The sequence below is a fragment of the Hippopotamus amphibius genome, chromosome 7 (assembly GCF_030028045.1).
Source record: "Hippopotamus amphibius kiboko isolate mHipAmp2 chromosome 7, mHipAmp2.hap2, whole genome shotgun sequence".
Lineage (NCBI taxonomy): Eukaryota > Metazoa > Chordata > Mammalia > Artiodactyla > Hippopotamidae > Hippopotamus > Hippopotamus amphibius.
The window spans coordinates 4,694,907-4,714,594 of NC_080192.1; the positions used below are offsets into that span (position 1 = coordinate 4,694,907).

At 54.2% G+C, this 19,688-nt stretch overlaps 1 protein-coding gene across 2 annotated transcripts in view; it reads left to right on the plus strand.

The window, feature by feature from the left end:
- The window catches only part of PHF21B (PHD finger protein 21B), a 102,672-nt gene extending 84,033 nt beyond the window's left edge, over positions 1–18,639 (plus strand). For both annotated transcript variants that reach the window (XM_057741959.1, XM_057741960.1), the window contains exons 6-13: positions 6,152–6,203; positions 8,549–8,625; positions 10,870–10,924; positions 12,102–12,124; positions 13,155–13,313; positions 15,015–15,090; positions 15,404–15,507; positions 16,636–18,639. In XM_057741959.1, coding sequence (XP_057597942.1) covers positions 6,152–6,203; positions 8,549–8,625; positions 10,870–10,924; positions 12,102–12,124; positions 13,155–13,313; positions 15,015–15,090; positions 15,404–15,507; positions 16,636–16,854 — 765 coding nt within the window. In that variant the 3' untranslated portion in view covers positions 16,855–18,639. The remainder of the gene's footprint in view (positions 1–6,151; positions 6,204–8,548; positions 8,626–10,869; positions 10,925–12,101; positions 12,125–13,154; positions 13,314–15,014; positions 15,091–15,403; positions 15,508–16,635) is intronic.
- The last annotated feature ends 1,049 nt before the right edge of the window (positions 18,640–19,688 follow it).

A 19,688-nucleotide genomic window follows, 5' to 3' on the forward strand; every position in this document is an offset into this window, starting at 1 on the left:
ACGAGGAGACAGACTGAGAGAGGCCGGCGTGTCCACGGTCACCAGGCTGTGTGCTCAGCCCAGACAGAACCTGGGCTCCTGGCTTCTGCCCCAGGCTCCACCGACTTCTTCCTGTCCCAAAGCCCCTGCCTTCTTTAGGACAGAGCCTGGCTTTTGTGTGGTACTCAGCATCCTGGCCTCGGGCAGCATCTGACTGAGCTGGTCACCCTCAGATTAGCATGTGCCCCATGGAATGACAGCCAGAGCAGGAGTTTGAGCACCTTCCCAGCCCTGACACAACCCCAGCCCTGGCTGCCTCTCTGGGTAAGATCCGTGCACACAGGTGCTTCTCCCTGCACGCCATCCCTGCTGCCACAGCCCCGTTCCTGCCCCAGCTCCGCCCAGGCTCCCAGCCCCTAGATGGGTTCCTCTCTGCAGCTAGAAGGATCTTTCTACAATTCAGAAATAACCAAGTCACCCCCTTCTTTTTAAAAAATTTATTCCAGATTTATTGAGATGTAATCGGCATATTACACTGTATATGTTTAAGGTGTGCAACATAATGATTTGATATATGCGTATATTGCAAAACGATCACTGCGATAATCGCAGTTTATACACTCATCCCCTCACGTGTTATTTATTTTTTTGTGTCATGAGCACTTTTAGGAATCTGCTCTCCAAGCAGCTTTCAGATTTACAAGACAGTATTGTTGACTTCAGTCACAGTGCCGTATGTTACTTATTTACCACATAACTGGAAATTTGTAGATTTTGACTACCTTCACCCATTTCCACCAAGCCCCACCCCCTGCCACTGGCAACCATCAATTTGTTCTCTGTTGTTAAGAGTTCATTTTTTTAAGATTCCATATGGAAGCAAAATCATAGAGCATTTGTCTTTCTCTGTGTGCCTTACTTCACTTAGCATAACACCTTCAAGTTTCATCTACATCATCAGAAATGACAGGGCATCCTCAGTTTTGTGTTGGTCTCCCCCTTTCTTGAAACCCATCAGAGCACACCCCCATCGGGATGGCTTTGAGTTCTCGCTTGGACCGTACCTCTCTGCTGCAAACCCACAGCAACAACAGATAACACGCAGGAAGAGCCACTAGTGAAGATGTAGCTGGCATCACTGTGTCCCAGAAACACGGGGTGAGCAGGACAGATGCTCCAGGCCCGTGGCCTCCAGGTTCAGAATCAGATGAGGGTGACCAGGCAGCTCCCAAGGGGTGGCGGGTCCCCAAAATTCTTCCCACAAGAGAGGAGCGGGACCAGGCTTCTCTGCTGGTCCAAGAGCCAGCCTGTGCCTGGCGCCATCCCTGGGCTGGGCGAGGCTGGGGGCAACTGCAAACTTGCTGTAAGGGGAGGGTAAGAAGTAGGGAGAGAAAACAAAACATGAAACAGAGAAGAAAAGCAGCAGTGCCCTAGGTGAGTCTGTAGGCAGAATTCTAAAACACATGATGCAATCTAATGCTAAGAAGGACAGTCGATAAGATCAACTTTTGAAACATGAATTTATTCAAGACGAAATTAATTTTGCGGACTCGTCATAGCAGTGACTTCTAAATAAGTATGCTTAGGATACTCAAAGAAGTTACAAATAAAGGAATAACATCCACTTGAAATAAATAAGAAATAATGAAGCAAAAAAAAATCATGAAAATAAAACATTCATCAGATAGATACAAAAATTATTTGAGACTCTAGTAATGAAAAACATGGTGATTGGCTGAAATTTTTTAAAATTACTAGGCAGGGTGAACAGAGGTAATTAGTACTTTGAAATATGGTACCACAGAAATAGCACAGAGATACAAAGAATATAAAAAGTTATATATATGCAATTTTATATATATATGGAAAGCAGCAGAATGGTGTGGTGTGGGTGGGGTCTTGCCAAGGGCCAAGGAGCTGCAGGTTGCAGAAAGAGTCACCCACACACACTCCCTGAGGATCACAAGTCCATACTCAAGTGCAGAAGGACAGGCAGTGTCCATGAGCTGCACTTAGGGCAGAGAGCGCTGGGACCACATGAGGGAATATGGAGAGAGAACATGCAGAAAGAGGGAGTGTCTGGTGTTGTCAGGTCTCAGAAAGCACTAGCAGAAGTGTACCTCCTGTGGATGGTTGCAGCTGCAATCCGTAAGCCCTCCAGGAGCAGGGAAGTTGCTACAGACTGTCCTTGACCTTGTCAGGCAGCAGGGAGGCGTGGTAAAACAGAATCCCACTGAGGCACCGTATTTGAAGAATGAAGTCAGTACAAAGCCACCATAAGGAAAAAATGAGGAAGAAAAGCAATTTTTACTATAAATAAAGAATACTCACTTCCCCTCCAAATCCAGTATTCTACTATGAATTGAAAGAAATCAATTCAAAATCACCACTACAAAGGGAATTGCAGCGCTGACACATGAGGACTCAGGGAAGGGATGGCTAAATGGCAAAGTACCAGAGAGAGGGAAACGTGAGCTGAAAGTTTTCAGGAAAAAATAATAAGACCACATAAATACGTAGCTGGAGGAGTACAGGGCACCAGAGACACAGCAGAAGACACAGTAAGGGATCTAGGAGGCAGGAGTGAGAGACGTATACAAAACAAAAAAGAAAGAATGGGTTTTTAAATATCAGAAAGTGGCATCTACAGAAGACAAGCGAAGATACGACAGATGGATAATTGGAGGCTTTAAAGAAGAAAACCGGGATGACGGGGCAGAATGGCTACAGGAAAACGTCCCCACAGCCCCTGTGATGTGAGCTATAATGTGGTAGGCAGTTTGCTGTTACCTCAGTGATGATGGACTGAGGTTATCTTCTGCGGAGGCAGGGCTAAGGGAAGGGACAGCTGGTGGGGAACCAGGAGGCGGAGCACGGACTCCACGAGTGTTGGCCCAGCCCAGTCTCCCCAGTTCAGGCCAATGACGTGGGTGCCAGGACTGGCGGGTTCCTAGAGGCCCGGTCACTGTCCGTTCAGCCACAGGACTCCAGAAGGGATACTGAAACCAGGTGGCATCAATTGGCTGGAGCTTGCTGGACCCCAGAACCCCTGTGTGAGCAGCTCTGCGGCCACCTCAGTCATTTTGCTGGTCTTGTGTTGACGTGAGCACACGTCTTACAGGATTGAGTTTGATGGGCCTGACTTTTCATGGTGTGGTGATGCTTCACTGTTTTTAAAATATAATTCAAGAAAAGTTTACTGAGTGACTTCCCTGGTAGCGCAGTGGTTAAGAATCCACCTGCCAATGCAGGGGACATGGGTCCAATCCCTGGAGGAAGATCCCACATGCTGCAGAGCAACTAAGTCCATGCACCACAACTACTGAGCTTGAGCTCTAGAGCCCATGAGCCATAACTACTGAGCCTGCGTGCTGCAACTACTGAAGCCCGTGTGCCTAGAGCGTGTGCTCCACAATAAGAGAAGCCACAGCACTGAGAAGCCCGCACACCACGATGAAGAGCAGCCCCCGCTCTCCTCAACTAGAGAAAGCCCGCAAGCAGCAACAAAGACCCGGCACAGCCAAGAAAGAAAATAGATTTAAAAATTTTTTTAAAAAGAAAGAAAACAGTTTACTGAAATAAAGGACTTTAATTCCCATAGGAAGGACACTCTAGGTACCAGGAGAGGTTGATGTGTGTGCTGGGGGAATGGTTAACAACGGGACACAACCCAGTGAAGTCACTGGCTTTTTTTTTGCTGCGTCGGCTCTTAGTTGCAGCACGTGGGATCTTTTGTTGCGGCACACAGACTCTTCATTGCAGCATATGGGCTTCTCTCTAGCTGTGACGCACAGGCTTAGTTGCTCGAGGCATGTGGGATCTTAGTTCCTCGACCAGGGATCGAACCCACATCCCCTGCATTGGAAGGTGAAGTCTTAACCACTGGACCAGCAGGGAAGTCTGTCATTGACCTTTAATAGAAACAAAAGGACCTGTAGGCGTCCAAGCAAAAGTAGCCAAGTCGCTTTAGAGGGAGAACTCCTGGGCCGGCTTCTCGCTTTTTCATGGCAGCATTTGCTCCAGAATGCAGGAGAGCGGGGAGAGGGGGGCAGCCAGGGATCCTATATGCGACCAAGATGTCCTTCACGTCGAAAGGCCACAGACTAGAGGTTTTAAATCTGCCAAGAACTCAGGAAATGTGGTTCCCATGAGCCATTCGTGAGAAACTGCTGGAAACTCAACCCCTGTCGACCGCAGGACCGTTGGGAAAGTTGGCACCGAGACGGGTGAGCATCGTGTGTGCTTAACTACAGAGTAAACCTGAAACAGGATAAGGGTGCTGGGACAGAGTGTGAATATTCCACGTGTAAGATGACGTAAATACTAGTGTGTACGCTTCATCTAAGTGGACAGAGAGCGAGAGAGTGAAGGTGGGGGAGAAGTAAGCTCTCTGATTGTCACGTCTGTAGAGTTGGGACTGTCAGTGAATCAAAGAATAGCATTTAAAGCTGACAAACTGAGGTGAACTATTTGTAACAGCACATTGGAGTAAACACTGGAAAGGAGGCGCAAACAGTTGTTATCTGAGATGATGTGGAAAACCCAAGAGGATCGATGGGAAATGCTGCAGACAATCAGAGACGTCAGCGTGGCGACGGGTGTGATATTAACTTACAAACATCAATAGTCTTTAGAGAAACACATAGCCACTTGTTAGAAGCAACAGAGGGATGAAATGCCTAGGAGTAAACATAATAGTCAATACCTGTTTGAGGAAAAGTTTGAAACTCCTGAAGACAAAGCACAGAGGCACCTCGTGGTTGTTGTTGTTGTTTTTTTTAATTAATTAAATATTTACTTATGGCTGTGTTGGGTCTTCATTGCTGTGAGCGGGCTTCTCATTGTGGTGGCTTCCCTTGTTGCAGAGCACAGGCTCTAGGGGGGCAGACTTCAGTAGTTATGGTTCACAGGCTCTAGAGCACAGGCCCAGTAGTTGTGGTGCATGGGCTTAGCTGCTCCGCGGCATGTGGGATCTTCCCGGACCAGGGATCAAACCCGTGTCCCCTGCACTGGCAGGTGGATTCTTAACCACTGCGCCACCAGGGAAGTCCCCACCGTGTGGTTTTGGAGAGGAAAATTTAATATTATTAAGCTGTCATTATGTCCTAAGTTAATTTATAATTTTAACATCATCCTAAGAAATATACCAACTGATTCCCTCATTCTCAGAACTACCTAAGATGGTTTCTAAATTTCATGTGAAAAAAATAAACAAGAAGAGCTGAGGAAACTCAGGACAGGAGAAACAGGGGTGGCATTCTCATGTTTTCAGATTAGTGTAAAGCCTTGATAACTAAAAGTGAGGTGGCAGCTCAAGCATAGGTGGGCAGATTTAAGGAACAGAATAGAAGGCCAGGTGTGGACGTGTGTTTGTGATAATTTAGTGCATGATTAAGGTGGCTCCTCGAGTCAGTGAAAAGTGGAGAGATGGAGTTTTCAATAAATGGAGCAAATGAGTAGCCCCATGGAATAAAATGAATCCCTATATACCGTATACACAGATAAATGCCAAGTAGATCAAAAATTTAAATGTACAAAGTGAAACTCTAGATACTAAGATAAAACATAAGCAGCTTGCTATCTAAACTAAATCCAAATGCTGCAAAAAAATATTGATAAATTCTACTACATACAATTTTTTAAAAAGCCTATATGGCCAGAAAGAAAGCACCCGTGGAGCCTAATCCCCAGCTCCCTAGGTGTGGGTGGTGCACAGTGACCTCCTCCTGAAGGGGACAGTGTGGACGGGGAGGGGTAAAGAGGGACTCTGCAGAGCAGGTGGCTGACAGCCACCCCTCAGCCGGGTGATCAAGGTCAACGTCACGGTGATCAGCCACGTTGACGGCACGTGCCCTGATGTGATGGGATGGAAAGGTCACTTCACCTCTGTGGTCTTCCCCCCCAAAACCTGGGACCCCAGCCTGAACAGGAGAAAAACAACAGACAAATCTCAGACAGGGGTCTGCCTACAAAATTCCTGGTCAGTCCTTAAGACAGCCGAGGTCATCCAAAACAAGGACGGTCTGAGAAACCATCACAGCCCAGAAGAGCTAAGGAGACAGGACGACTAATGTCACGTGGGCTCCTGGGACAGAGAAAGGCCTTAAATGAAGACTGAGGAAACCCCAGAATAGAAAAGCCGTGTTAACCCTTCTCTGTTTCCTTCCCTCAGAAAATCGCCTTCATGGTAGCGCTGGGCCTGGTGACAACGGAGCACCTGGAAGGTGAGGACCTTTGAGGCGGGGCTGGACCTGGCCCGCAGGGTGGGAGTGGCAGGGCATCAGAAAGAGCAGCGGCAGGTCTCAGATTCCTGGTCACATGGCAGCGCCTGGGTGTGACCCAGCTTCTGTGAGGTTGGTGCCAAGTGCCGGGTTGTCATCGTAAAGACCAAGGAGCCCGCCCGCTCTCCCAGCTTGTGACTCTGCACGAAACCCATGGGGTCTCAGTGGAGGGACCTGTGGGTTCCCTGTCCCTAAGTTGGGGGCAGCACCATGAAGCGGTAAGAGCGAGCCGCCCAGCTCTGCCGTTACTAACGACTCAAGCCTGGGCAAGTCACCCAGCTCCTCTGGGCCTCAGTTTCTCCATCTGTGAAATGGGCTACAACCGATCCTCCCTCCTGGGACTGTTGTAAAGAACCAAGAGGGGTGCCCAATACCACCTCCCCTGCTCTCGAACTGTCCTGTGGGCTCTGTGTGCCCCCAGACCCCTCAGTGGAAATCGGAACATTATTTGAGCAGACAGTTCAGTGAGATATTACAGGTGCTGTCTGACTTGACCGATAAGAACAATTACAAATGAGTTCTGAGCATCATCGTGGAATCTAAGGGCCTAGAAAGCATGGAAACCAACCTTCTCGTCATACTTGTGGGGAAGCTGAGGCCAGAGAAGTTGATTCGTTTGCCCAAGGTCACTCAGCCAGTCAATATCAGGCCCAGGCGGGAATCCAGGTCTCCTGACTCCCAACTCAGGGCGTTTTCCACGATTCTGACCTCAGTGCTAAAGACATTTTATAAAGTGAAAACACACTCCCCCACCCCCAAGTAAATCTGGATTTGGGAAGGAAAACTAACTTGCTTTCCCTTCTTAAAATCGAGGAAAGGAAGGGAATGAACTGAATACCCCAGTACCCAAGGCAAGGCTTTAATCTCAGGTGGAGGTCCTCTCCCTCACAGCAGGGGAGTGACTGAAGCCCGGGGAAGGGAAGGGACCCGACGAGCCCACACAGCTCGACGGGGCCTCCCGGGTGCAGCTGAGTCAAACGTGCCCAGGAGGTGGGTCCAGGCCTTTCCACGGCCACCTCTCTTTGCATTCCCTGGGTCTGATTTGCAATTCTGGTGGCAGCTAGGGCAGAGATGTGGGTGGAGAGGGACACAGACGTGGCGCAGCCACGCAGACCCCAGGGCTCCACTGACCCGGGCCTGGTAGGGAATTCCCATCTGAGTAGTCCCTGCTCGTGGCTCCCTTCCTTCTGCTGGGCAGGCTTGCAAGGCGTTCTCTGAGCTTTCCATCTGAACGTCTGAATACTCCTGCTTGAACTTGAGTGTAAGGAATCCAGCTGTGCTTGGCGGCCTTTGAGAGCTATTTCTGCTCCGTCTTTGGGGCCGTGGAGGCAGCCTGGGGCGGTGGGACTGGCCCGCACAGTCATGTCAGCAGTCCCGTGTTCAGGTCCTGGCTGTGCTGCTTAGAGCTGGGTGACCTTGGGGTTCAGGTCGCCACTCTGAACTTCAGTCTCTTCATCTATAACATGAGGAAAACCACTTCTTCAGACTTCGCAGGGTTGTTGTGGCAACTGAGATAGAATACATTTGGGATTGTTATGATTTTTATAAATTGTCCTCATTTTGAAACCTCTCGCCCATGATACCCTAAATATTTATTTATCTGGACCCTATCTTTTCCCATAACGGGTCTGAGGTGCCTTACAGGAAGTGCACGAATAATATTGAGACAGTTTAAAAGGAGAAATCAGGTCCAAGAGACAGAGATTAGGAAATAATGTCAAAACAGCTAACACAGAGAAACAGGGCCCACCTGGCAGTCAAAGCAAAAGGAAGAAAGAAAAAGAGAAAATAAGGAGAAAACCCAGTTGTCCAGCTGCACGAGGCCTACCATGCCAGGCTTGATTGGAAGGACTTGTGTTTGGCGCCTTGGGGGCCAGGCTGCCTGAACAGAGGCTGTACCTGCCCTTCCCAGGAGCCCTGAGCCGTGCTCTGCGGTTCAGCCAGGCCAGAGTCCGACCAACAGGCATCTGCTGTCCCAAGGGTCCTAAGAGAGACATCCCCAGGCCGGATGGTGGCCCACGGGGCTGTGCTGAGAGCGGGTGCCTGGGTCCAGGGTACCGCCCACCCTCCTACCAGTCAGTCCTTTAGCCTGAGGCCAGCAGGTCTGTCCCGCCTAGGAGTGAGCGATTCTGGGGGCCCCCACCTGCCTGGGGCCACTCTGGGGCAGGATGCTGGGCAGAGAGGCTGCAGGGCAGGCGGGGATGGGTGGCGCCCAGGGTTTGCAGGGGAAGCATCCAGCGTCCTGGGGTAGGAAGATGCCAGTAACCGCTGTATCTGGGCCTTTCCAGAAATCCAGAGCAAGCGCCAGGAGCGGAAGAGGAGGAGCACAGCGAACCCTGCCTACAGCGGCCTCCTGGAGACAGAGGTGAGGGGCCTCCCCTGGGCTGGCCTGCCTCACCTGCCCCTCCAGGCATAGAGTTCGGGGGTGACTGTAAATAAGTCTTTCTTTACCTCCTGGGCTCAGAATCAGTCGAGAGACAGATGCAAAGGATCAGAATGTCCCCACCTTGGCTGCCCTGGGGGATGTGGCCGGGACGCAGGCTGCAGCTGGCTCCGATTCTTCACCCTGATTATCCAGTGTGGGGTCCGGCCGCCGGCAGTCCTGGCCACCCGGGGACCGCTCAAGCCCGACTGCGGAACCCGGCTGGCTCAGCCCAAGCTCATGAGTCAGAGAGACTGAGAATGTGAGGCCACAGAGAGAAAGGCGCAAAAGGGGCTGGGCTGAGCAAGGCTGGTTCCTTGTCTCCTGGGGAGGAGTAGGGTGGGAGGAGGGAAGGGAGCAGCCGTGACTCCAGCTGAGTCCCCTCCGCGTGGAGACACGAGACTGGGAATGAGACACGGCCTGGCGTGCCCGGGTTTCCCTCCTCCTAACCCACTGAGCCCAGGTCCCCTTCACACGGCGGTACCCCAGCTCCAAGACTGCTTCTTCACCGTGGGCAGTGAGCACTTTCCCTGGATAGCCGAAACTGGTCAAATAGGGCATTAAAGGTAGCTCCACAGCAGGGAATTCCCTCCCAATCCAAATCCCGTGCAGATTGTCCGCCCGAGGTCCGCTACGGCCCTCCGAGGAGGTGATGAGAGTGACTGAACGCCAGCCCCGATGCAGTGTCAGGACTTAAGGACGCCTTCCAGGGAGCACCTTGGCCCCCTCGCACCAGCACATCTCCAGGGAGGAACTGAATCCAGAATGAGATCTCCTTGCCCTTGCAAATTAAAGTCCACAATTCTAGGCTAAAATCCAGATGCAACCTCCCAGCAGCCAGCTCTGCAGAGGCTGCCAGCGGCCTTTCCCAGATGCTCTGGGCTTTCGTAGGAAAGCACTCTGGAATCCTCCCCTAGAACGGAAGCCATTTGCTGAGGGCCCTGAAATCGGGCAGCCCCCCGACGTGGAGCCACGTCTGCAGAGGCCGGGGCCTGGCACATTCCAAAGTCCAGCAAGGCTCCACGGCTTGGCGGAGGGTTGTGGAAATGCCGGTCTTGCCTCCCCTGGGGTGTTGGTCAGTCTGGGCCAGTTATCCCAAACCTGCGGCTCACAGACTAGACCTCACTGGGAGGGGCTCTGTCCTCGCTGGTACCCTCCCCGGACTCCTGCTCGGAGAACATGCGTGTTTATACCCATTCACTTTCCCCCCCGATTTTCTGAGCAAGCCGTGTCTTGAGCCAGTACCCCCAGTGCTGGGCCCCGTTTGTGAGAGTCATGGAGCCGTTTCTCCATCTCCACCCAAGGAAACGGCGTGTCCTCTGTGCAGCAAGGACACTGTCCCCTTGGTTGTACTCACTGATGGGAGCATCCCCTGCTCTGGGGGCGAGACCATGACCTAGTCGCCGAAGTCTGGCCACAGCCAGAGATGATCTGATAAGCAAATCAAGAGCCAATGCAAAGCCCTGTGACCTTGAGCCTGGACACATGTAGCCCCAAGGGCAACTCTCCCTTGGATCCCTCCTTCAGCCCTGAACACGGCCCAGCCACACTGAGAAAGACGGGTTTACAGCCAGTTACCAAAGCCTAGAACGTCTTCTTGCCACAGCCAAAGTCACCTCAAACCACCAAGGTCTGAACCCACGTGGCCTGTGGTTGTTAAAGCCCAGGACTAAGCCACCTTCTGGAATGTACTAGAAACTTCCATCTACAAGTGATGCTTTGGGCACCAAGGGCCACTCTTTGTTGTCGGGGTTTCTGGACCTCATGCCAAGAAGTGGGGTTTAGGGGGCCCGTCCATGATGCCCCTTATTTCCCACCTGACCCCGAACCAGCTGAGAAAGAAGATAGAGGAGGCAGACAGATGGACAGCAGTGTCAGCTTGCTTACTGACTTGCCCCCGTTGAAGATCCCTACCCGTCCTTCCAGCACGAGGCAGATGTGCCCACAGGGAGCAGGGACGGACCCACAGGTTAAAGCCTCTGCTGGCTTTTGCCCCGGCCGATCTGCCTCTTCCCCTCCCCACGCCCCTGTATCTATACCCATGTCTGCCTCTGGTCCCGGGTGTCCGGCTGGAGTCCAGAGCCCAGGGTGGGGAGCCCGTCCCGGGTGCGTCCTGGGCAGGGTCGGTGTCTCCGAGGAGAGCTCCCCCCAATCTGGTGGTTTGGTTTGGTTTTCTGTCCCCTGCAGAGGAAGCGGCTGGCATCCAACTATCTCAACAGCCCCCTGTTCCTCACAGCCAGAGGTAAGCGCTTCCCCTGTGGGCCTGTCGTGGGCTGGGCTGGGCCACACCTCCCTCCACTGGCAGCGGCCCAGCTACCTGGCCCGCCCCGTCCGCAGCAGCGGCCATACAGCTGCTCTCTGGTGGGCAGCGCATCACCGCTCACCTGGCCCTCCGTGCCGCGGCCACCCTCGTCCTTCCCTATCACGTTACCTCCCTGGGCCTTGGTTTGCTGATCTATGTAAAATGGGCTCGTAACAGGACCGGCCTCTCAGAGCTGGGACAGCGGCAGGTGGGGTGATCATGACGGCACTTTGTAAACTGTTGAGTGCTGTGTACACACAGGAACGCTTCTCCCCCCCTGGCTGGTATGATTTCCAGAATTTAAAAGGAAAACTATTTTTTGCAATTGTTGAAATACGTGGTTTGGCGTCACTCACTAGACTGGAAGTGGGTTATGGCCGAAAACGAGTTGACAGCAGGTCACTTTGAGGGACCCCTGGAGCGATGTTCCCTCCCCTGGACAGCTTGCTGCTGTGTGCCTCCTGGAGCTCGGGGGCCGCGATGGGTACTGACCATGACCTGGGCAGAGACCTTTACTTCCATGGTGCCCTGGGTGAGAACCCAGGTGTCACTGGGGCCTGTGATCCTCCCATCATGCCCTGGGTGAGGACCCAGGAGGCACTGGGGCCTGTGATCCTCCCATCACGCCCTGGGTGAGGACCCAGGAGGCACTGGGGCCTGTGATCCTCCCATCATGCCCTGGGTGAGGACCCAGGTGTCACTGGGGCCTGTGATCCTCCCATCACGCCCTGGGTGAGGACCCAGGAGGCACTGGGGCCTGTGATCCTCCCATCACGCCCTGGGTGAGGACCCAGGAGGCACTGGGACCTGTGATCCTCCCATCACGCCCTGGGTGAGGACCCAGGTGTCACTGGGGCCTGTGATCCTCCCATCACGCCCTGGGTGAGGACCCAGGAGGCACTGGGACCTGTGATCCTCCCATCACGCCCTGGGTGAGGACCCAGGTGTCACTGGGGCCTGTGATCCTCCCATCATGCCCTGGGTGAGGACCCAGGAGGCACTGGGGCCTGTGATCCTGCCATCGTGCCCCCTTCACACTGGGCCTCGTGGACTCCAGTCCGGGGGTTGCTCCTCCTGTGCCCACTAACGTGCTCTCCCCGCTTCTTCCCTGTGCCAGCCAATGAGGACCCCTGCTGGAAGGTACGTGTCCCCTGGTCTTCACACCTGGGGTGGGGGGCATGCTTTCCATACAGTCCAGGTAGGGTCTCTCCTGGCAAGGGGGGCGGGGCCCCAGCATCCTGCTGCCCTGGAGTGGAGCAGGGGGGCCTTGGGCTCCGTCCTCGGTGCTGGGAGCTTTGCACAGCACCCCGTCACTTTCCAGCCTGCCGGCAGAGCTGAGCATCGCCTCAGGGCTCAGACCCCAGGTTCGGTTAGGAGCCCTCCAGACACGGGGACCCTGGGAGCCATGAAGGCCCAAATGGAAGCAGCCAGTGCTGGGTGCCAGTGTGTTCTGTCTGGCCTCGCTGTGTGACCCTTAAGCAGAGCTTGTCCTCTCTGATCTTCATTCCCCACCTCATAAGGGACTGGATTTGGGTCTCAGGGTCTCACCCTACATGCCCACATTTCTGTGACCAGGTGAGACCCCGACCCACCACGCACACACCATGTCCCTGCTTCCCAGGGTGCTGGCTGGTCCTGACCTCATTTGTGGGCACTTCGGAGTGTGTTCAGTGTTTCTCTTTGCTAAGTTTCAGATCTAATTCTAAAAGACATTTCTAGTCCCTACGTGCCTGAAATGGCCACGCCAGTAAAAAGCAACATGTGACGCAACTCCCGTCAGACTGTGTTGTTTGCAACCATAACCCTGCAGTGTCACCAATGGGTGCTGGGGGGGTGGCATCTGTCCGCAGCCACCCTGTGCCTGGCCAGCCCGGGCGTGGGGACCGGAGATGCCTCGAGCCTGAGCCCCGCCGTGCAGAGCCCACAGGCCTGGAGGGGCCTTGGCTTTGAGGCAGGAGCCCCAGACACGGCTCCTCTCCTGGTCTCCAGGCCTGTGCCCACGTCGCCGTCACTCCTCCCCACCCTCCCCGGGGCTTACTCCTCTCTCCCAGAGCTGCTGAGAATCCTGGCGGAAGAGCTGGGTCCCGGGCAGGTTGGGGTGGCAGCTGCCTGTCCCCACCCCCCACTCCCAGCCCCAGTGACCCGCCTCCTGCCCTCCTGTCTCTTCCAGAACGAGATCACCCACGATGAGCACTGTGCTGCCTGCAAGCGAGGGGCCAACCTGCAGCCCTGTGGCACCTGCCCGGGGGCCTACCACCTCAGCTGCCTGGACCCGCCCCTCAAGACGGCGCCCAAGGGCGTGTGGGTGTGCCCCAGGTGCCAGCAGAAGGTACGGGAGACCGGGTCCCCGGGTGGGCGGCCCCGCCCTCACCCTCATCCTCTTCCTGAACTGTAGGGCCCTCCCTCACCGGGCACAACATCGGAGGCCACGCGAACCCTCTCTGCTTCCTGGGTCTTCTCCACTGTGAGCAGAGACGGGGAGGGCCACGGAGGGGCCGGGTGAGGAACAGGCCTTTGTGACCGCAGCTCAGTTGACGTTTGGGACGGGGTGATCCCTTGTGGGGGGCTGTCCCGCGCGCTGCAGGGTGTTCAGCGTCATCCCTGGCTCCACCCACTGGATGCCAACAGCAGCCCCCATCCTGGCCCTCTCAGACATCGCCAGCGGAGGACCGCGGGTGCAGAGTGAGCAGAGGTATCCCTCTGCAGCTGTCTGACTTCGTGACTCCAGATGCCCCCGGGGAAGAACCCAACGAAGCAGAAACCACAAAAATAGTGCCCGTGAGCACATTTGATCTCTCTGATAATGACACGCAAATGAAAAGCTATCAAATTAGCAAAAGTGACGATACTCCTTTCTGGTGATGACGTGGTGAAGCAGGCGCTCTTTTAAACCCAGGGTCTTGCTTTGGGGAGTAGAGTCTAAGGAAATAGTTCAATACAGGTAAAGTTCTGTGCAAAAAGAAGCCCCTCAGGTTTTCTCTGTAAAAGGGAAAAGGTGGAGACAGCCTGGCCTCCCCACAAGGAGCTGGTGAAGTACATTCCAGTGCTTTATTCAGTGAGATATTATGTGGTCGTTGAAAATGATCTTTTACAAGGATTTTTAGATTCGTTGGGACTTGTTCACTATGTGAGATTACATTTTAAAAAAATAAAAATAGGACTTACCTGATGGTCCAGGGGTTAAGACTCCATGCTTCCACTGCAGGGGGCGTGGGTTCGATCCCTAGTCAGGAAAGATCCTGCATGCCACGGCACAACCAAAAATAAATACATACATACATACATACATACGTACATAAATAAATAAATAAAAATAAAAGGTTTTATAGCTGCTGTATAGTTTGATCATCAGCCGTCTGAGAAAAAACGGTGCGCAGAATAAAAAAATCCTGGGAGAAAATACGTGTGTGTGGCTGGCTGGTGGGAAGTAGCAATGCTTTTTTAAAAGTATGCTTTTTGGAACTTCCCTGGTGGCGCAGTGGTTAAGAATCCGCCTGCCAGTGCAGGGTACATGGGTTCGAGCCCTGGTCCGGGAAGATCCCACATGCCGCGGAGCATCTAAGCCTGTGCGCCACAACTACTGAGCATGTGCTGTAGAGCCTGCGAGCCACAACTACTGAGCCTGCATGCTGCAACGACTGAAGCCTGTGAGCCTAGAGTCCATGTTCCACAACAAGAGAAGCCACCACAATGAGAAGCCCGCACAGCGCAACAAAGAGTAGCCCCTGCTCGCTGCAACTAGAGAAAGCCCGCGCACAGCAATGAAGACCCAAATCAGCCAAAAAATAAATGAATTTAAAAACAGTATGCTTTTCTACAGAATGTATTACTTGTAAAATCATCGGGGAGTCATCTTTATTTCAAAAAACACTAACACTTGTGAGTGCCTGTCACCCTGGGTTTTGTGGGGACCTAGGGAGAGCGTGGCTATGACAGCCCAGAGAGCTCGTGCCCCCCCTCCTGGGTTACACAGCCAGGGCGTGGCGGGCCCCAGCCTGTCCGCTGGCTCAGTGCCCCGTCTGCCCTCCAGGCCTTAAAGAAAGACGAAGGTGTGCCCTGGACCGGGATGCTGGCTATCGTGCACTCCTACGTCACCCACAAGACAGGTGAGACATCCTCGGGAACTGGGAAAGGACACCAACTCCCTTCTCTCCAGCCCCGCCCCCAGGTCACTGGACTCGCTTTGGGCCCAGCAGAGTCTGTTCTGGTCCGAAGGTCTGAAAAGAGGGACCCTGGGACTAGTCCTGTGTGCAGGGCAGTCCCTGTGCATCCAGTGAGAGCCACAGGCCCCTGCAGAAGGATGTGGCCACAGTGACCTATAGGCATGGGCCTAGGACTCTTTCTGCCTCTTCTGCCCCACCACGGCCCAGCCCCTGCTCACCAGCACTTCCCTGTGGGGCCTGGCCTTCTCTTTTCTAGTCAAAGAAGAGGAGAAGCAGAAGCTGCTGCAGCGGGGCAGCGAGCTGCAGAGCGAGCACCAGCAGCTGGAGGAGCGGGACCGGCGCCTGGCTTCCGCGGTGAAGGTGCGCGGGGCGGGGTGGGGTCTGCCCTTAGAACCACAAGATGCTGTAGATCCAAAGCATCACTGTCTGATTACTGAGGCCCCAGGAGAAGACAGACTCACCAACATCACTCAGAGAGTCAGCAGGTGGAGAAGGCAGCTGTGTGACTCATTTGACAAATAGTTATCAAGCAGTGGAGCATCTGGCTGAGCTCCTTCTCAGCTCTGAGACCTCAGCAAGGCCCTGACCATCTCTGAACCTCAGTTTCTTCTTATATAAAGTGAACACAATGATTTCTTCTCTGTAGAGTGGTGGTAAACAACATGGTGGTGGTGATGGTGATGGTGGTGGTGACGGTAGTGGTGGTGATGGTGATGGTGGTGATGGTGGTGGTGACGGTGGTGATGGTGGTGGTAGTGGTGGTGATGGTGGTGATGGTGGTGGTGGTGGTGGTGACGGTGGTGGTGGTGGTGCTGATGGTGGTGACGATGGTGGTGGTGGTGGTGGTGGTGGTAACAGTGGTGTCAGGCAGTGGTAAAACTCTTTAAGTGTAGTATCTCAATTAATCCTCTCAATAACTCTATGAAGAGGCTCTGTGATTATTCCTGTCTTAAGGGTTTGGGACACAGTCTCAGGGAGCTGAAGGTATCTGGCCCAGCAGTGAATGATTAAAACTCTAACTGGAAGCATCAGTCCTTAATCACTGTACTCTGATGCCATAATATGTAAAAGGCTAGAAAAAGCCATGAGCACAACAGGCAAGAGGAAGAGTAGAAAGCTGGCCAAGCAATCTGAAGGTCTTCCACAGAGGCTGCAGTTGAGCCAAAACAGGCTCCGAGCTTCCTCCAGCAGGAGAGGTAGATGTGGTCAGCTAGGCAGCCTCACAACCACAAGGGAGAACCTTCCCACATTCCTGCGCAAACACCATTTCCAGCGCTGAGCTTGAACACAAACTTCTTCCGTAGGTCTGGCTGTCATTAATTCTATTTTCTGCTTCTGCCTGGTGTGTGTCAGGCCCTCCTCCTGGTTTCTTTCAGTCTCTGCAATGGAAGGGAGGGGCTTTGGGAGAAAGAGCTGAGGGGTGGCTGCCCCAGACGATCTGCATGGCTGAATTCTGAGATCCTTCTCTCTGACACCCTCCCCGGACAGAAATGCCTGGAGCTTAAGACGAGCCTGCTGGCCCGGCAGAGGGGCACCCAGTCATCCCTGGACCGCCTGCGGGCCCTCCTGAGACTGATACAGGGTGAGCAGATGCTCCAGGTCACCATGACGACCACCAGCCCTGCCCCGCTGCTGGCCGGGCCCTGGACCAAGCCCTCAGCAGCAGCCATGCACTCTGCCCTCCAGCACCCCCAGGACCACAACTGACCCCAAGGGACCTGTCTTCACACCCATGGAAAGTCACTGGGACCCTGCTCACAAGACCTGAGGGTTCTGTCAGCCTTAATTCATAAACACTATGAATTTCAGACAAAAATAAAACCAGACAGAGACAGGAAAGAAGGGAGAAGGAGCTGAGTGAGAGTCCTAGAGCCAGGACAGGTAGGGGTGGAGTCCTGCACCCTTCAGGTGAGATGGGACCCCTGGAAGCCAGGTGGGGGCACAGATTCAGCTCCCAGCTGTTGGGGGGGCTGCCCGGGCCTCCGGCTTCTGGGCGCAGCCATCTCCTTGGCCTCATGCCACCCCCGCGGGAGAGAAAAGGGCCACGATGCCCTGCGGGAGGGGAGCCGAGGACACAACGTAGCCAAGTTGTAGAGCTAGTTGAGGCGAGAGGCAGGTAGCAAATCTAGGTAGACTCCGCCACCCACCCTCATGGGGCCACCGGGCTCGTGCCAGGCCTTCCAGAGCACCCGGCCCCTGTCGTCAGTGTTATTAGCGTTCAGAATTTAACTTGAAGGAGGCTCCCGCGGAGACACTGCTGTCGCCGGCCAGGCCTCCGCCTGCCCCTTGGTCTTGGGGGCGCCCTCGCTGCACGCCTCCCTCCTCTGCTGCCGTTTCGGACTCATCTTGCCCTTGGTGTCTTTTTCTCACGGAGTTTCTGGGTGAGATGGAGCTGCAGACATGCTGGGAAGGCGGTTGGCAGCTTTTCTATTTTGGGTTGAATCGTTCAACTGAACGACTGAAGCCTTTTCTTTTTTCCTTTCGAAGAGCCGATCAAGTATTCCATTCCTCTTTTCTTGCCAGTACAGACACTATGCCAAAAAAATAACTTTACATTTTTGTATGGCGTTTTTATTGTGAGATATTTAATGTGAAGGGGACACTTGGTGACTTCTTTTCCTGCTCACAGTGGTCTCTGCTGCCAGGGATGAACTGAAATCCCCTCGGGTTGGGGGGGCTGCCAAACTGGGGGGACCCAGAGGGTTTTTTAAGAAGTGGGGGGAGGGGAAGAAGAGAGGGCGGTGGCCTCGGGAGACTGGAGGGTCCCTCTTGCTGTCTCCCTGAGAGTGGAGGGTGCCCGCCGTCCTAAAAGGGCTCCTGTGTCCGGGGTGGGCGGAGCAGGCCTGTCATGCCCACTGGCTTCTCCAGTCCCAAGGGACTTAGCACAGCAGGAGGAGCACCTGGGACCCCCAGGACTCTCACCCCCAGCATATCACACGGTGCCGAATTGCATTGAACACACGTGTGCGTGTGCGCACCTGGCCCCAGACACGCACGCACGCACGCACGCTGCCAGGTGCAGAGCAAGGAGGCTGGCCGGAAGCCCACAGACTGCCATGGTCCCTCCTGTCATTTTCACGACTCCGGGAGAAACTGTGCTGTACGATACAGATCTATTTTAATACACTTAACACGGGGTTGAACAAGATTTTTATATTCTTTTATTGATGAACAAAGTGAACTGTGAGACACACGTCTTATATATTGGTTACTCGAGATGCCAATCATGCATAACCGCGTGGCTTGCGATGTAAATGTCTTCAGGTTCCTTTTTTGTTGGTTTGTTTTCTTCTGGGATGGATTGAATTAAATGTTTAAAAAATGTAATGGGAGGATATGGAAGGTTGGACCCGGGAGGGGTAGCTGCCAATGTGTCTTGAGACTTAGTTTTTTGGGCCAAGGAGGACCGTCCGATGGATAGTGAGGATAGAGAAAAAGTGTTTGTCTTAAATATGCCAATGTAGTTTTCCTTCTGTACGATGCATTAAACTCGATGGATGATTTCAAAGCCCTGTGGTTCGTTTCCTTGTCTTCAACAGAGGCCTCTGGGAGCACATGGGGCAGGGAGGTGGGAGTCGGAGAGGCTGAAAATCAGGGTCCTGCCCTCACCCCACCCCGAGGGAGGGAGGAGAGAGCTCTGGGGGGCCCTGCACGCACAGATTCCCCAACCCCGGGAGGTGCAGACTCACCTGTTAGGGCCAGGACTGATGCTCCCGAGTAATGGAAACCCAGGCCAGGCGCGGGGCGGAGCCCAGGGGCCATGTCCACACGGCTCCCTCCCTCCTCCTCCTCCTCCCCCCAGCATGCTTTCTCTGCCTCCCCAGGCAGGGCAGCGAGGCACCAAGGTCCCACAACCACCCTGGGGCTTAGTCAGACTGGGAACAGCCAAGCTGGGCAGCCAGACCCCCTGCATCCTTGCTGCAGACCTTGTACAGAGGCCAGTCAGCTGTGGCCAGAGAGTGGCAGTGAATACAGAGTGACTGCCCACTGGAGCCCCCACTGGGGGTCCTGCTCCCCCCTGGCCCAGGTGACAGAGTCGGACAGCTCCAGCTCTGATTCTGCCTGATCACTGAGTGCCGAAGCCCGGGCTCTGTGCTCGCGCCACGCCACAATTCTCGCTGCCCTCGTCCAGCCTCCGGGCTCCTGTGTCTGTGCTGGTGGCTCCCCAGCCTTCATCTCCAGCCTGGACCTCTGCCATGGACTCCAGTTGCCCACAGCCAGCCCCACTGATGGCATCTCAAATGGCTTGGTCTCCGCCAGGCCAGCCCCTCCTGCACCTTCCCCGTCCCGGGGTGATTTAGCCTTCCTAAAACGTGGGCCGGCCTTCCACTCCTGGTCACTGGCCATCTGTCAGCTGTGCCCTCAGATTAGCAGGATGTGCCCGTGTCTCGCCACCCCCACCACTGCCTTGGTCTCAGCCATCCTCTCTCCTGGATACCGTGACCACTGCCTCCCCCGTCCCAGGGCAGCCAGCGTGACAGCATCTCTGTTACACCCCTGCTATCCCTCCTTGCTCAGCAAAAGCTGAAGTCCTCAAGGCC